This window comes from Daldinia loculata (assembly GCF_022478755.1).
Source record: "Daldinia loculata strain CBS 113971 unplaced genomic scaffold F4817scaffold_53, whole genome shotgun sequence".
NCBI classification, from domain to species: domain Eukaryota; kingdom Fungi; phylum Ascomycota; class Sordariomycetes; order Xylariales; family Hypoxylaceae; genus Daldinia; species Daldinia loculata.
The window spans coordinates 114,431-128,904 of record NW_026054907.1 but is presented as its reverse complement, the minus strand read 5'-3'; the positions used below and the strand labels follow the sequence as shown (position 1 = coordinate 128,904).

Here is a 14,474-nt window from a genome sequence, read left to right as displayed (position 1 = left end):
TAGAAGTTTAAACCCGTTGAAGATCTAAAAGTTCACATTACAATAGACTAGTAGTTTAACTGTATTAATGTGAGGCAACGCCTAGACATAGCCCGGTCATAGACCCCGGATCCCGGCAAGGGAGAATAAGGCCATGCAGCAACTCATGGCGATTCCCCAGACTACCGTCCTGAAGGGAGTGATCCTTCGGTTCTCCTGCCCCCAAATGTAAATCCACGTGTAGAGAACACGAGCCGCCAAATAACCCAAGGTCAGATTGTTTAGTGTCTCTACAGGGAGGCTGGCGGCATTGCCGGCTGTCACGGCTGCGGCGTAGACGCCGAGATTTTCAAAGGCATTGGCCCCCGCTGATTCGGCGCGCTGCAGCCGGCCTTTTAACTAATTCGTTGGTCAGCGACGCTGTAGCTGGTATATGTAGTAACTCCTGTGACTTACTTTCTTGTCAAGTTCGGCGGACTCAAGTTTCGACGTGAATGAACGTGGATTGTTAGGGTCGAAGAACTTCTTACCCGGTCCCGTGAGACCCGAGTACACTCGCGGCAGCAGGGCCTATAATATTATGCGCAATTAGTATTATCGAGGGAACGGCACGCAAGACCTCGAGAACACCCTTACCAAAATGACCGCCGCCGGGATCTGCTTAAGGTGTTAGCTCGAATATCTCAAATGCCTAGGTCTAGGATTTAGACCATGGAAACAACCCACAGTGAAGTAAGAAATATTCTTTTCGAGGCCGAGATACGAAGACATTGTTACAATTAAATTGCTTTTCGGATTACTTGGTGCAAGATCAACGTGGGTTCGATTTCAAATTCTAGGGATTCCTTTAGAGTTGATTTTATACCTTTCAAGTTACCGGGGGATTCGACATCAGCAATGCGATCTCCCAGTCTCATTAGAAGTTAAAATGGTCTACTTTAGTGGAGCTTAAGCAAGGATATTAATCACTTAACCCGACTAGGAGGACTTTTTGTCGTGTTTAGGTAGTTGGCTAACATAGTAGTAGCCGGATTACCCCGTGCTCCACCTCGCCGAGATGATTCAAGTTAAGATGACGAATGATTCGGGTTTTAGTGTTATGACCAGGCTCCTTTGCTGGCTTAAACAAGATTCAAGTGTAGATTACGGAATAGGTAGTTAAAAGTCAAGATTCCTACGGGATCTATACCAACTTACTAATCTGAATTGACTACGATACCCCTGAAATTAATTGGTCCGCTTTACTTGGAGCTGAAAATTATTAATGTCACATATTAATATTGTACTATCAAAACTAGAAGGTTGAACCGCTTGACCGCTCTAGCTTATAAACCCACCTGAAATAGAAAGCCAAGGCAAGATATTGATTTGTTACGCTATGCATCTTAACCCGGTTCATGGAACAGTGATTACATGTGACGGGCGGTTTACACCCGAATTGTCGAAGGATCTAGACTCTGTCAGCCATTGTTGCGTGTTGGTCCCTCTGCACGTCTAGATTCATGAGGAATATGCAAGCGGGAAGCAGTGCATATAAATATCATCTCCATGCGGCCGGTAATAGCACTAAGTGATGAAAGATGAGAAAGATAGCGATCCAATGAGGTGAGAAGCGATATGTCGACTGCATATATCTTGTGAGCCGCATTACATCTGACCTACCAAGCAGTCGTCAGCACGCGCGCTATATACGGCTAGCTCATAGTAGTATGATCTAGGTATACATACGCATACGCGTGTAGTCGACAGCGAAAGCCATCTGTGAAGATTCGCATGGCCAAGTCCTGTTACTCGAAATCAATTCACTCTGGGTATCACAAGCTACCATTTTCTATCCCTATTTAGTATCAGAGAATTAAACCATTATTCGCTGCGAAGCCTCTAGCCCCTAGCACACGAAAGAGAAAGATGCGGGCCTTAAGAAACAGACCGCTAAGAAGACATCTTATACCAAGTCATTAGGGCCTCCCCAATCTCCCCATAGATCATTCAAATCGGAACCGAGCATTTCGAAATTGAAATCGGGATTTGGAATAGGAAGTGTGTTAGAATCTGAAGTTGATGGTAGTAACCACGGCATTGATAGTGGTAAGCCATCCCGCTGCTGATATGACGTGGTCGCCATCTGAATACTAGGTGTTGTATCCATGGGGAACGGTGTGATTGACTTGGGTATTTGTTAGTAATTACGCCGGGAAGAAGGGCTTATCACGTACCTTTCCTCGGTTGATTGGGTCTTGACCTGTCTGCGAGGAAGTCGAAAGATGTTGTGGTGGTTGGGAGGAATAGGGCGGAATTTGGAATGCGAGCAGCTTATAATGTAGACTGATAAACCGTTCTGCCGCAGAAGCCTTGGCTGCCTCCGACGTTTTAATGCCCATGTGCGTCTCTAAAAGGCCGTAAGCAGCGCACATTGATGAGTACCCCCACGGATCGTTATTGCCACATCTCAGCACGCGGTCTTCTTTCATAGTAATGCACCTCTCAATAAGCCGGAGTGTCTCTTGGGAGTTGTGCATGATCAGGCTCGACGAATCTATTGGCATCTTATTAGTGTCGCGGTAGAATAATAATAATAATAATAATAAGAAGAAGAAGAAGAACGTCGTATACCTTTCGGTTGATGTAATGTTACGTTGCAGAGGTTGATGACCGAATTCATTGTGTCTTCACGGAGGAAATAAAGAGTCCGAATTCCTTTTTGATACAGCCGATCATGCATTATAACGATATCTCGAGCCGCAGTATAATAAATGAGCTCCGCGACCTGGTACTTTGAGTTGAATTTCCTAAGCTTTAGGTATGGTTGATGAAGTGGAATGAGATATTGTCTTAGCTGGAGATGTAGTAACGTATGTGCTAAGATTGGCTTTCGCGAGTGCTCCGGATCTTTTCTATTGTCCAAATCCCACGACGGCAATCGGTCGAGCTCGTGAGTAATCATGTCACTATATTGAAGGGCCTGCTCCCATTCAAGTTCTGCTGGTGGTCCGGTCAATATCTTGTTCAGCTCCGTCCGAAGGGCGAGACTCTGGCGACTTAAATGTAGATACGACGTATATGTGTAATCGTGAGCTGGGCGTGAAATAGGCAGTTCCGAGGAATTTTCGTTGAAGCTGTCGTCATCTATATTTTTAGGCGCGTCGGAGTCGTTCTGAATTGTGCCCAAAAGCGTCGGAAGACCTTGGTCAAATGATGACTGGACATCAAACTCGACTATAGTAGCCCATATTCTTCGTCGCATCTCCGCAATATACGGAGATACTTCTCCTACCACACGATCAGGGTCCTGATGAAGTCCTACCATGAGACTATCGCGGATCATGGTACCAGATGTAGTCCAAAATCGCTTCTTCTTGATGAGATTCACTCGCTTAGCGAGATAAAGAAGGCAGGAAATTTGATAATGGACGAGTTTGCGATGTTTCTGACTTTGCCGCGAGTACCACTCGTCACATGCCTTGACCCATTTCTCGGCCATCTGAATCGAGCTAGATTTAATGCCTACAAATTTGTTGGATGCTTGCATATCCAGACAGCAGGATACAGAAATCATGGACAGCAGGAGGGCGGTGAAAGAGGCGCTGTTTGTCTTGGATGGGTCCCAGAATGTCTCATACTCGGCTTTGAAGGTTGGTACGTGAACGACGCGATAAATTTGCTCGAACTGATCTAGATATACGGCGACAAGGGAATCTGTTTCTTCTTTGGAAGGGAGAAGTGACTCTAGACCAACGTCAGACTCGGTAAATTTCTTGTCGCGGTCCTGCTTTCGCTTTCTGCGATCCTTTTTTTGAATATTGAGAGGTTTGAGCCACTCCTCGGCCGTCTCTCTCATGAAATGAAATATACCGGTAAGTTCCTGGAGGGACGACCATGCATTGTGTGGGCCAAAGTACTTAGTCTTAAAGTCATGCCCCCGTAAGTTCGCGTATTCAAACACCGCAATATTTTGCGGAGTGCATGTGGGATTTGAAGGTACAGATTGACTATCTTTGGCAGAGTCCTTCAAGGTCGATGGCGAGGCCACCATAGTGCTACCGTCATTTGATGCTTGCTTTGATAGAGCACTTCTCAGTTGGGCAACTTCGAGTTCAAGTCGTCGAATCCTGTCATGATCACGGACAGCGTCTCTGAGCACAGACGGCTCAACCTCGCGACGGGTTGACGGAGGATTCGCAGAGTGACGACGGGCGTCGGAACTAAACGACACGGGAAGGGCAGAAGGAGTAAAGGAGGGTTTCTCTCCTGCAGAGACCGCTGTTACACCGGGTCTCGACTCATAAGAACACCTCTCGGGCGTCCCGGATTTGATACAACGATCACAAGGCAGCTCCCTAGAGCATGAAAGCTTTCGGCGGCGGCACTCTAAACATGAAAGCCTCACTCTTTGGCGCTTCCGTGCGGGTCCTTGCTGATGGTCATCTTGGTCTTGGTCTTGGTCTTGGTCATGATCATGATCATCATCCTCGGATGGCTGAGGCGCGTTACTGGCTTGAGAATCAGCCATTGTCCTGGGGGTGAATTCACGGTAAAAATGTATGATGCGAAATTTGGCCAGGCTGCCGGTCAAGTAAAACCAGCTAGATTGATAAGATAATAGGTTGAGAATAGATAGATTTTTTCTTTTTGCTAGATACTTACCTCTAGGTAGACATTGAGGGAAGACGATGAATCACAAACGTTTGTAGAGTGGAAGTAGCTCGGACTTCCGAGACCAGACTCGGATATCGGATTTAAGTGGCTTGGGCTTAGACTTATCTCAGTACATAGGTACCTAATGTACCTAATTACATAGGTAATGACACAGGCCGTGCGTTGTGGCGTTGTGGCGTGAGTGGCTGGAGGTCTATGGCCACTTGAGATAAAGCGCAACTTGTTTTATTTATTAATAGATATTTATTAATAAATATTATTAATAAAATAACTATAAAGCTACTTTAGATAGTTATATCCTGTCGGGCGCTTACGGGACTAAAATGTCGGCGATATTCTCGGTAAGTGTTCGTTCTCGGCGGTGTACACGGGTAGATGTACCGACCGGACCGGGAGAGTGGATATGAAATGCGTAAAGTTACCGTGTTAGTTATTAACTATAGCAGGAAAGAAGTACCGATAAGTTTGATCGTCGATGGAAGTAAGAACCATCTTCTACATAGGTACCTAGGTAGGTATGCTGTACCGTCGGTACCCGTACACACGGCCCCGCCCACTTATAACTTGAGATCGAGATTTACGACGGGACAGCGGCGAGACAAAGGGCTCCTTTGTTTGCTGTTGCTACATATACTTCTTGGTAGCAAGTTCTCCTAGCCGTTTACTGTTACGGTATAATACAGTATACAGTATACAGTATACAGTATACAGTATACAGTATACAGTATCTGACTTACCGAATCATCGCGTCGCAAGTCCGGCTTGTTAAGTTGAGCAATCTCTACCTATCGTTCTCTTTCGTTGACTGGTTGATAACCAAGCGTCGTACGCCAACCAAACCCCTCTTGGAGATCCCGGCTGACCCTCGATCGACGATGGTGATTTTACTTTGCGTCGTCCCCTGTTGTAGCTGTATGGAAACTCTGAATAGCGTTTAATTTAGCCCTATGCAAAATTATGCACGTCGTCTCGGGAACGGAGCATGCGGGCTGCTAATTACTATGATGCGAGAGGCGCGACAGTCCCTGCGCTTCCACACGTGGGACTGCCATTGTCTTTTTGAGGTCTTACCTCGGAGCGGCAAAATACATGTTACCCTCCTAGCTGCTGTGGACGGCCTATGTCTTGTTCTTCGAAAATCGAGAATCCTAGGGGAAAAGGAAGGAAAAGAAAAGACGAAAGATAGAAGAATCTTGAGACGTTAGAGTAGCGAACATTAGTTGGTAATTCCCCCTAGCGCTGAGAAACTGGTGAGTGTCTGGAGGATAGAGAACCCTTTTGCAGGGGCTGACTCCTGTTCTCGGAGCATATCTGCTCAACCCCTCATAACAAAATCCATATGGCAATTTAAGTACTAGAGTTAAGAAGGAAAAAATAAAAATTTGAAATCATAAAAAATAAAAACGAAATTGACAGTCGTGTAATAATCGTCTCCCTTGTCGCAGCGTTTAATGGTGTATCGCACACGGAAGCATGGAAGCATGGCTGTGGTCTGCGGTGGCCGCCGAACGTAGGTGACGAGTTTCTCCTTCAAAGCATGGAAGCATGCAGGCGGCGGCTCAAATAGCGGGGGCGATAAGTGATCCCTCCTAGGCGGAAACATCATCGTCATGATTGGCCTGGCATACTGCATCGGTCACCACTCCGAACCCTAACCTAGTAGGGTACTCTCTAGACTCTGGTACGCAGGGTAAGGCAGGGTACAGAGAGTGGCGCGACGTGGCCGAGTGTGACCTGCCGTAGTGAACGTCACTGGTTATTGGTTATTGGTTATTCATAGAACACGCCCCCCTGGGTCGAGCTCTCATGATTTAGAGTTGACGGAACTGACAGGATTGACAAAATTCCATCTTCAAAAATCTGCAAATCCATCCTTATGCTCCATAGCGTTAGGGATACCGTGGTAATATGACGTTGGGAGTGTCTTGTTCCATGGCCGCTTGCATGTGGCGTTCCCACCAGTGGATAAAATGGTTGAGCGTACGATCAGAGTTTTCGTCTGCCATGCTGAAAAGTCCTATGGGCCATCTAGACCGAACTTCAAGGGCCATGTGATTTGGCCGGCCATCGCCTTCTTCGATTTCGGTGATATCTCTGAACAGCTGGGCATCGTCGGCACTTAATGACTGCCTAAACAAGCGGAAGACTACTTCCGCCACGTAGTAGTTTTGACCCTGCTCCCACAATCCTTTGGCGCAAAGTAGAAGTGTTGACCGTATGGCCTCGTGGGTCGTCGAACCCTTCTCAACTGATGAGGCATCTTTCAGACTGCCGAATCCTAGCAGAGCAAGTAATTGGACGAGCGTGATATCAAGGGACTCGAACCCGTGACGCAAATAGTAGACCCGCAAAAGTGTCTCGAAACAAGCTTTTGAATGCTTGACAATGATACTGGGGTTCGCTTCGGCGTGTATATAACCCATCTGCATAAACGGTTCGAAGAGACTGACGAGGAGCACATGGTAATACATACTAAAAGCTATCAGTAACGCGATTACGCCTGGAGAAACCTGTTGCAACCAATAGGCAACCTTACTGTATCTTGAGGTGTGACGGCATAGCAGCATCCTGAGCTTGGAGTGGCTTTGGTAGATTTTCATACCAAGTTGCGAGTCTCGCCCTAAACTCTATGGCAGCATTAAGAGACATTCGGTTGAAGTCCCTCGGATGGCTAAACGACAGTGCCGTAATCTCATTCATGATAACGCGGAACTGGGAAATTGCCCTGAACACCAAGCCATTGAATACAGGCACCGGGTCGCGGCCGAGGGGATATTTAACCCATATTTCTCCGTAGAATGCCGAGGTATCATCGATGTCGGGGAGCGGACGATTCGGCGGATCTTTGACTAGCGGCGGTTGGAACGTGTGGAAAGTGGCGAGTCTATGGTACGTCTCAGTATAAATAACATCATCTAGGCCTACGTACTGGGCGAGTGAGGGTAGGGACCTACGCTTGCGAGTTGAACAAGCACCACGCTGTTGTTCCCGCGGCGACCTGCCACTCCTTACTTTCATCCGGGCCGGGGGAGAAAATAGAGAGATTTCGAGCAATTTCGATGGATTTATATGTATAGGCCCAGCTTATTTCGTCAATACCATTGAGATTGCACGTCAAATTGATAATGGCTGCTGCTTGAGCTGTGGTAATCGTGGGTTGTGCCTGTTCGAGTTCGAAGAGCCTGCGAGCTTCGGCAATAAATCGATATCCTAGGTTATCCGGAATCCAATACTCGGCCCTATTCTTCATCCGACTATAGCCATGCTTCACGATATCAGTATAGGCGGTCTAACGTGCTGTTTGGATAGAGGCTATCCTTACCCATGCAGCACCGAGAACAGCATTCACTAGCAGATGGGAACAAAATCGCTTGTTACCAATGAACATATCGTCAAGAAACAGATCTTTATGGAAGTATGGATGGAAAGGATATATAAAGACAAAATATATTTGCAAAAGCATGCGTAGCATCGGATTATCAGAGGAAACTGTTGTCCAGCTTGACACGGTCATAGATGATATTCGAGGATCAACCAGTTCGACGGTATGATACGGCGCAAGATACATCTTCCGAGACTCGTCCGTAACGTCTCTTAGTGTTTCTATGTATGTTTGTGGTTGGTGTGACTGTGTACCCGTCATCTCGCATACGGTCGACTGGAGATATGGATTGTACCATTGATTCAGGAACGGGGGCATCTCCCGGAGGTACGGAAATTCATACCGGAATCGAAGCTCTGGCTTGTGCGAAAGCTGAAGCAGCAAATCACCGTCTTGGATGGCCTTGACGATGGATTGCGCATCTTCGCCCATACGGAGTCGTTGCAAGACTTGGGTAGTCTCTTCGTCAGGTCGAGATCGCATGATACCAAAGAGATCCTCGTACGCTTGACATTTAATCTCGAGGTCGGTCAACTTGCGTTTCTGCGCCCTCAAGTGTGTTTCTGTCGGGAGTGTCGTGTATTCGCAGGGTGTTTGTCGTTCGACGCAAACAGAACATCGCGGTCGTTCGGCAGTGCACTACATTCTAGTCAGCTTCAAAAAACAGGTACGTTGAGGGAGCTAGGAAGGTTTCAACCTTGCTCTTCCTTTTTCGGCAGGCCTCGCAAGCCGCTGGAGTGGCTACTCGCTTTGCACGATGTTGGGCCTGCGATAAGGTTTCCACGCGAGGAGGGTTGGGGGAGTTGGGCAAGAGTGGCCGCAGAGGATGCGACATACAGAATACGCGAGATCCAAGACACTAGACTAGGTTCACTAATAGAGGTATGGTTATTGAAATTGTAAATGTCTTGCTTGGGATGGTTAATCTGTATGACAAATCTCGAGAAAGAATTGCTGGCCCCTACGTACGTTCTTGATAGCGAAATGCTGTTGTCCTTGTATTTAACATTTACTTGAATATATCATTCGATCGACTAAGCTAGGACCGGGTACACCTAACAGTCAGGGGGCGAGATCTATGGTCCTAGGTGGTCCAAAGTGGCGTTTGCATGCAATACAGAGAGAATGCAACCGGGACAGGCAGTATTTAAATCCACATGGTGTCCTGTCTCTCCAGCGACACCTGGCAGCCGAGCTGGAAAACACATCGTTGGTGATCACATCCTTAAAGCTTCGTTAAAACCGTACAGAAAATCTCATGTAAGCAGACTAAGGAATCCACAGGTAAGCGGCTTTTATGCCTGCGATATCTAGCAGGAAGTCTTGGTATTATTCATCCCTAAGCAACCCTCTCAAACAGCCACTTTAAGACATAAACGCTCTACCAATATAAAATGAGGCGGTTTAATACTTTAGACACGGAGAACTTCTCAAGCTCTCTCTTTTGGGTTTCGTGGTTTCTTTTTACAGGTGTAGATGTGAAAGTTGTACATATATCGGAAATCCATTATATTATACTTGCAAAATGCCCTTTATATGGGTGGCATAACGTCTTAACCAAGGTGCCTTTATAACCCAGGGGGATTAAAGCGGAGTAGTTCTTTATTTATTAATAAAAGCTTCCTCTCTGAGTGAGCTGAGCTTCTGGTGTTGTGCCATTGTAATATGGCCACTACGAAGATTTGCGTAGAACCCCATCCTTTAAATGCCGTGTTAGAAGAGTAAGTCCTAAGCAAAATCAAGGGGCAATTAATGTAAAATTTCCATTTTAGGAAGCTTAAAATAATCATTCTGACGTACATTGGGGGAAATGATGATGTACTGTGTCCAATACTAGATACTTAATATTGGGCTATAACATAATGCGATAGTAATGGGCTGGCTGGACATACTAACATATATCGTATAAAGAATGGTATGATATTCTTCCGGATCACAAGTGAAATTATATGCTAAGTGGAACCAAAAAGAAAATCTCCCCTTACCTCTGCTGTTCTATTGCCCCAAGTTGTGTCCTCCAGCATCAGAATTCCCGTATGGACCAGCCGCTCAACAAGACCAAGCGCCGGAAGCATACAAGCGACAGTGCCACAAGAACCGGATACTGATTTTTGCAGCTCCACCTAATATCACTAATTTCCCGCAAAGCTACTATGGTAATGTCTTTTTTTGGCCTTTACGGCTGCATCCACGCAGCTGGGCGAATACTATGTGGCCACTTCTGTCCTGTCTTACTCGTATAATCTATCGAGTATCCAAGCGAGCACCGCCTCTAAATCCCTCCCATACCCGGAAACCTCACTACTTATAAAATGCCGCCCCAATTCCGTGCTAATGCTCGAACCGAACGATCAATATTAGATCCGAGAAGTCAAAGAAAGCAGAGAGAAACCTTCAATATACTAAACGTAGTTTAGCATTGAACAATTTGCTTGGCGCTCTCGGTTATGTATTTCTGTATGACCGCACAATCGCCCATGCCGTGTCTCAACACTATAATGAGGTGGACTGAGAAGCATGGAAGCAACTTCGTGGGAGCCTATGGCTACATATACTGAAAGCATCCTTTGTTCTAGATGTATCATTTAGAACCCCAACAAATACCACGTTCTCAAGCCCGATAACTTCCTCTCGCAACGCATCTGCCATGGAATTCAACGCGTTTCTCTCGGTCGCAAGCTCCCTTTCGCTTTCCTGAAGATCCGCTGTCTGCCACCTTTTATCACGGCCCTTGGTAGCCGCCACGCGGTTTTTCTTAAGCCTTGCCACCTTTTGAGTGCCTCTAACTCCGAAGTCATCATCATCGGGAGAAGATGGTGGCGAGATTGGCTTGGATTGGCTCTATGTCCATTTGAAAGATGGCCACCAATACCGCTAGACATCGCTGAAGCGTTCGCAGTAGGACCGAACTGGTTAGAACCACTGTTTGATCCGATGATTCCTGATATAGAGATTACCCATCCCAAGACATGGAAGTTATCAAGGAAGTCAAATTCCCGAGGGCCAAATTCTATATCTGGTTTCTGGGGAGCCGGGCCGTTGGTACTACTATGGGGATTATACAGGTCCGATGGGTCAATATTGCATTCCATTGTCCCCGTTCTGATGCCTGTAGGTTGGTGGCAGGCAAACAAATTGCTCTTCCACGGTCAGGTATAATTGATCACCTAATCAAACGAGGTGTGGACCGTAACGGCTAAAGGGATCGGAGACGTTTTGGGGGCCTGTGGATTGACACAAATATATGGATGGCATTAGTCAGGCTATCTAGCGAGGTTAGCTTATTGAATAGAAATAGAATATAGAGAGTTTAGCGGCAAATAATAGTATACCACTTAAAGTCGAAGATCATGCTTAGTTATTGGCTAGATATTATGCTAGTGGCGGCTCATATGGTTGAATTTGCGAGTACGGACGTGTTTTTACATTTTTCCTCGAAACTAGGAACAGCTGACTATGTCACGATTTGACTGAAAGCCATCACAATTCGAATATCTAGCGAGCATGTGGCAAAGTAGTAAACGGTAAAATTAGCTACATTTGTCAACAGCGGCACGGTTATACCAAAGATTTATGCCGTCTGTGATTTTCTCGGTCCGCCGACGATCGACGCAAAAGTAAGAGCAATTATTACAAATATTTCAAGTAGTCATGTAGGTTACAATAAAGCTATGTCTCAAATGACTAGCTGCGTCTCCACATTCGGAGAGCATTCCATCACGATATATTGGTCAAGAATATTGGAGCAACTGGCTATGAACGGGCTATCCATATATATCTTATTCTGGTACTACACTTAACACGAAATCCATATCTGGGAGTCCCAACGACAATAGAATGCCATTTATTGATTTGATCTAGACTCTTGAGGTACGTGTGGCGGCGGAGTCTTCTTTAGAATATGGTAAAACAAACCACGTATATCGCGGGTCGATACTTTATTTCTTGAGCTATCGCTTACCTCGTTAGATTCTACCTCGTTAAAGACTAAACTATTAAATATTATAGATGCAATAACTAGTTGGATTGCTATCCGGTCGATCTATTACGGATGTCAATATCTCGAAATAGGACAAGCTATTTAAGATGAAGAAACAATTTACCCCTCCAAACAACATCTTCTTTTCCCACATAGTTCCAACTTTGAGTTGTTAGATAGTGGCCTTACATGCAATGGATGTTACAGACGAACCACTAACACTATATCGACCTAGTCATTAAAGATAAGTATAACGAAGTTAATCTACTCGCTTTACCACACCACATGCTTACCTAAACTAACTTATCTTTAGGCTTTTATGTTACTTAAATGTATAAACAAATATAAATAAATATAAATAAACAACTAATACTAAATTAAGTTTAAGATATTACATCTTCATATATTTATAACCGTTTATCTTATAAGTTTATTTTTTTACTTATATATACTTACCTTAAGTATTTAAGTAAATAGGTAAATACGTAAACTTAATGGTAATCCTCGCCTGGAAAAGTGAAAAAGGCTTATTGGAAAGTGATTAGTTTAGGTAAATTGCTAGAATTCTTTTCTAATAGCGGATTTTACATAATAATGGCATACGTTTTTTATTAGTTGTGTACTTTGTTGCGACCGTTCTCTTCCTACGGCATGAGAGCATATTAATTTTATGACATTATCGTGGCGCTGACTCTTATGTCTGGTTAGGCTATATTTCTAGTTATTTGTAAGTTAAAGAGAGATGTTAGATCATGTAAACGATTTTGTGCTCTGCCAGTATCGTATTTATGTAGGTACTTCGTAGTCATCGTCAATTTGTAACACCATGTACAATATGACCGAATCCACGGGTCTTTAGTAGTTTGTCAACTGAGGATTTTGGGCTCTCTTTATTGGCTATTCGGAGCCGGCTCCGAAATATTTTGCCATCTTCCTTGTTAAGCTCCACGTTTCTATCTATCTCCTTGGAAATAATCGAGTCACCTAAAATTCATGAAACCTACGATTGATGGCAACCTTTGCGTCTGATTGCTTCTGCTATTTTCAGCTGATCTCCAATTCTCTCTACCCTTTCGATTAACTAAGCACCTGTGTATCGGGCAGCAAAACCGCATATGCCGTGTTCTAGATATCAGCCAAGTTGTGTCTTATGGAGCCGAGGAACTTGAAGAAGCTCGCGCCAGCACAGGCCTCACCTAGCAGTGGCGAAACGCCTAACCAGACATCTTTATCTATACCAGGTCCCCGCAGAAACCTAACAAGGAATGTAAGTGAGGTTCCCACACGCCAACTAGGAGGATGTCTTCCGCCCATAACACCCTCCATCATAGGCATGCTCCCCATGTAAACTCAAGAAGGCAAAGGCAAGAACCCCACTATGATGAACATGTGTCATGACACCCCCTAGCAACTCGAAGCTGAAGGTTTCGCAGTGTGATGGAAACCGACCCACGTGCGGGAGATGTCAGAAAGCCGGCGATACGTGCCTATACGAAGCGAATAAAAGAGACATCGGAAGACTACAGATATTAAGCGAGTACGACGCAGCTAGATTGCAGAATTTTGAAATGGTTTTTGGGGTGTTGCAAAATGGGACCGACTATGAAGCTACCGAACTATTTTCTCAAATAAGAGTCGGGGAATCCATCGAAACACTTGTGCCTGCATTAAATCCTTCTCTTCCCCAACCTTCAGCGTTAGCATCGGTCAAGCAAACAGCGCTCGTGTCAGGTTCGGCAACTGGACGTAACGGGTCCGAAGACCCTTCTTTAACAGTAGCGTCGCAAAGTTTTATGGACCTCCTATTCGACCAAGATGGCTGGTCCCAGCCTGCTGATGGTATTAACGACTATGACTCCCAAATAGCCCAGGGAGAATCACACGACCATGCCCCCGATACCATCCAGAGCGATGACCAGCAGTCCCATTCATTCTAATCGACTACCTCATACGACTTTCCGATACCTCTCGATCCGATCTTAACCTCGAGAAGTCAGTCCGAGAATCTTTAGCAATCTTCCATTCTCGACTAATACGAAATAGAGCGACGGCTTATAATGCTATCGATGCGTCTTCTATGAGGAATATATGGGGAATAACTTGAACTTAGTTAAACCATCTCGAATAGCTTGGAACAAGTTTGAGCGTTGGCTGCCGCCGTAACTCGAGCAAGTCAGATGGTACGGCCTCGTGCTAAAATAGGATATCATACTTCATAGTAAGCCCTTTTTGTTTTGAAAAGAATACTTAATCATTCGGCAAGTAGACATTTACTTTAGATGATAGCTGCTGACTTTTGAAGTCTACCTAGTTGTCAGTATTCGCAGACCTGGTCTTACTCGTTTACATCGGTAGCTAACGCGAGGTCCTTCTCGTCTTCTATTACCGTATATGATATTTAAGGATGATGAAGATGGTAAAATATACCTAGCTGGGGATTAAATATAGAAAACGAGGTGACAACAGTCTGGATACATA

At 45.2% G+C, this 14,474-nt stretch overlaps 4 protein-coding genes across 4 annotated transcripts; 1 reads left to right on the top strand and 3 right to left on the bottom strand.

Annotated features, from left to right (window-relative positions):
• Window positions 1-16: 16 nt before the first annotated feature.
• F4817DRAFT_347286 (uncharacterized protein) lies at window positions 17-1,126 on the bottom strand. Its single transcript, XM_049304520.1, has 5 exons — window positions 845-1,126; window positions 706-778; window positions 616-636; window positions 436-549; window positions 17-378 (listed from the first exon to the last, which is right to left on the bottom strand). Exons 2-5 carry the CDS (start codon window positions 748-750, stop codon window positions 97-99), a joined length of 462 nt encoding a protein of 153 aa, XP_049155985.1. The 5' UTR covers window positions 751-778; window positions 845-1,126; the 3' UTR covers window positions 17-96.
• Window positions 1,127-1,266: 140 nt separating this feature from the next.
• F4817DRAFT_347280 (fungal-specific transcription factor domain-containing protein) lies at window positions 1,267-4,741 on the bottom strand. Its single transcript, XM_049304519.1, has 3 exons — window positions 2,593-4,741; window positions 2,196-2,515; window positions 1,267-2,146 (listed from the first exon to the last, which is right to left on the bottom strand). Exons 1-3 carry the CDS (start codon window positions 4,487-4,489, stop codon window positions 1,925-1,927), a joined length of 2,439 nt encoding a protein of 812 aa, XP_049155984.1. The 5' UTR covers window positions 4,490-4,741; the 3' UTR covers window positions 1,267-1,924.
• A 1,783-nt stretch (window positions 4,742-6,524) lies between these two features.
• On the bottom strand, window positions 6,525-11,109 carry F4817DRAFT_319002 (uncharacterized protein; the record flags this gene model as incomplete). The annotated part of the gene is made up of 6 exons (XM_049301003.1): window positions 6,525-7,107; window positions 7,172-7,519; window positions 7,590-7,900; window positions 7,958-8,656; window positions 10,622-10,858; window positions 10,975-11,109. 6 exons carry the CDS (start codon window positions 11,107-11,109, stop codon window positions 6,525-6,527), a joined length of 2,313 nt encoding a protein of 770 aa, XP_049155983.1.
• Window positions 11,110-12,964: 1,855 nt separating this feature from the next.
• F4817DRAFT_224405 (uncharacterized protein) lies at window positions 12,965-14,189 on the top strand. The gene is made up of 4 exons (XM_049298854.1): window positions 12,965-13,263; window positions 13,328-13,360; window positions 13,430-13,988; window positions 14,040-14,189. Exons 1-3 carry the CDS (start codon window positions 13,147-13,149, stop codon window positions 13,931-13,933), a joined length of 654 nt encoding a protein of 217 aa, XP_049155982.1. The 5' UTR covers window positions 12,965-13,146; the 3' UTR covers window positions 13,934-13,988; window positions 14,040-14,189.
• Window positions 14,190-14,474: the final 285 nt, after the last annotated feature.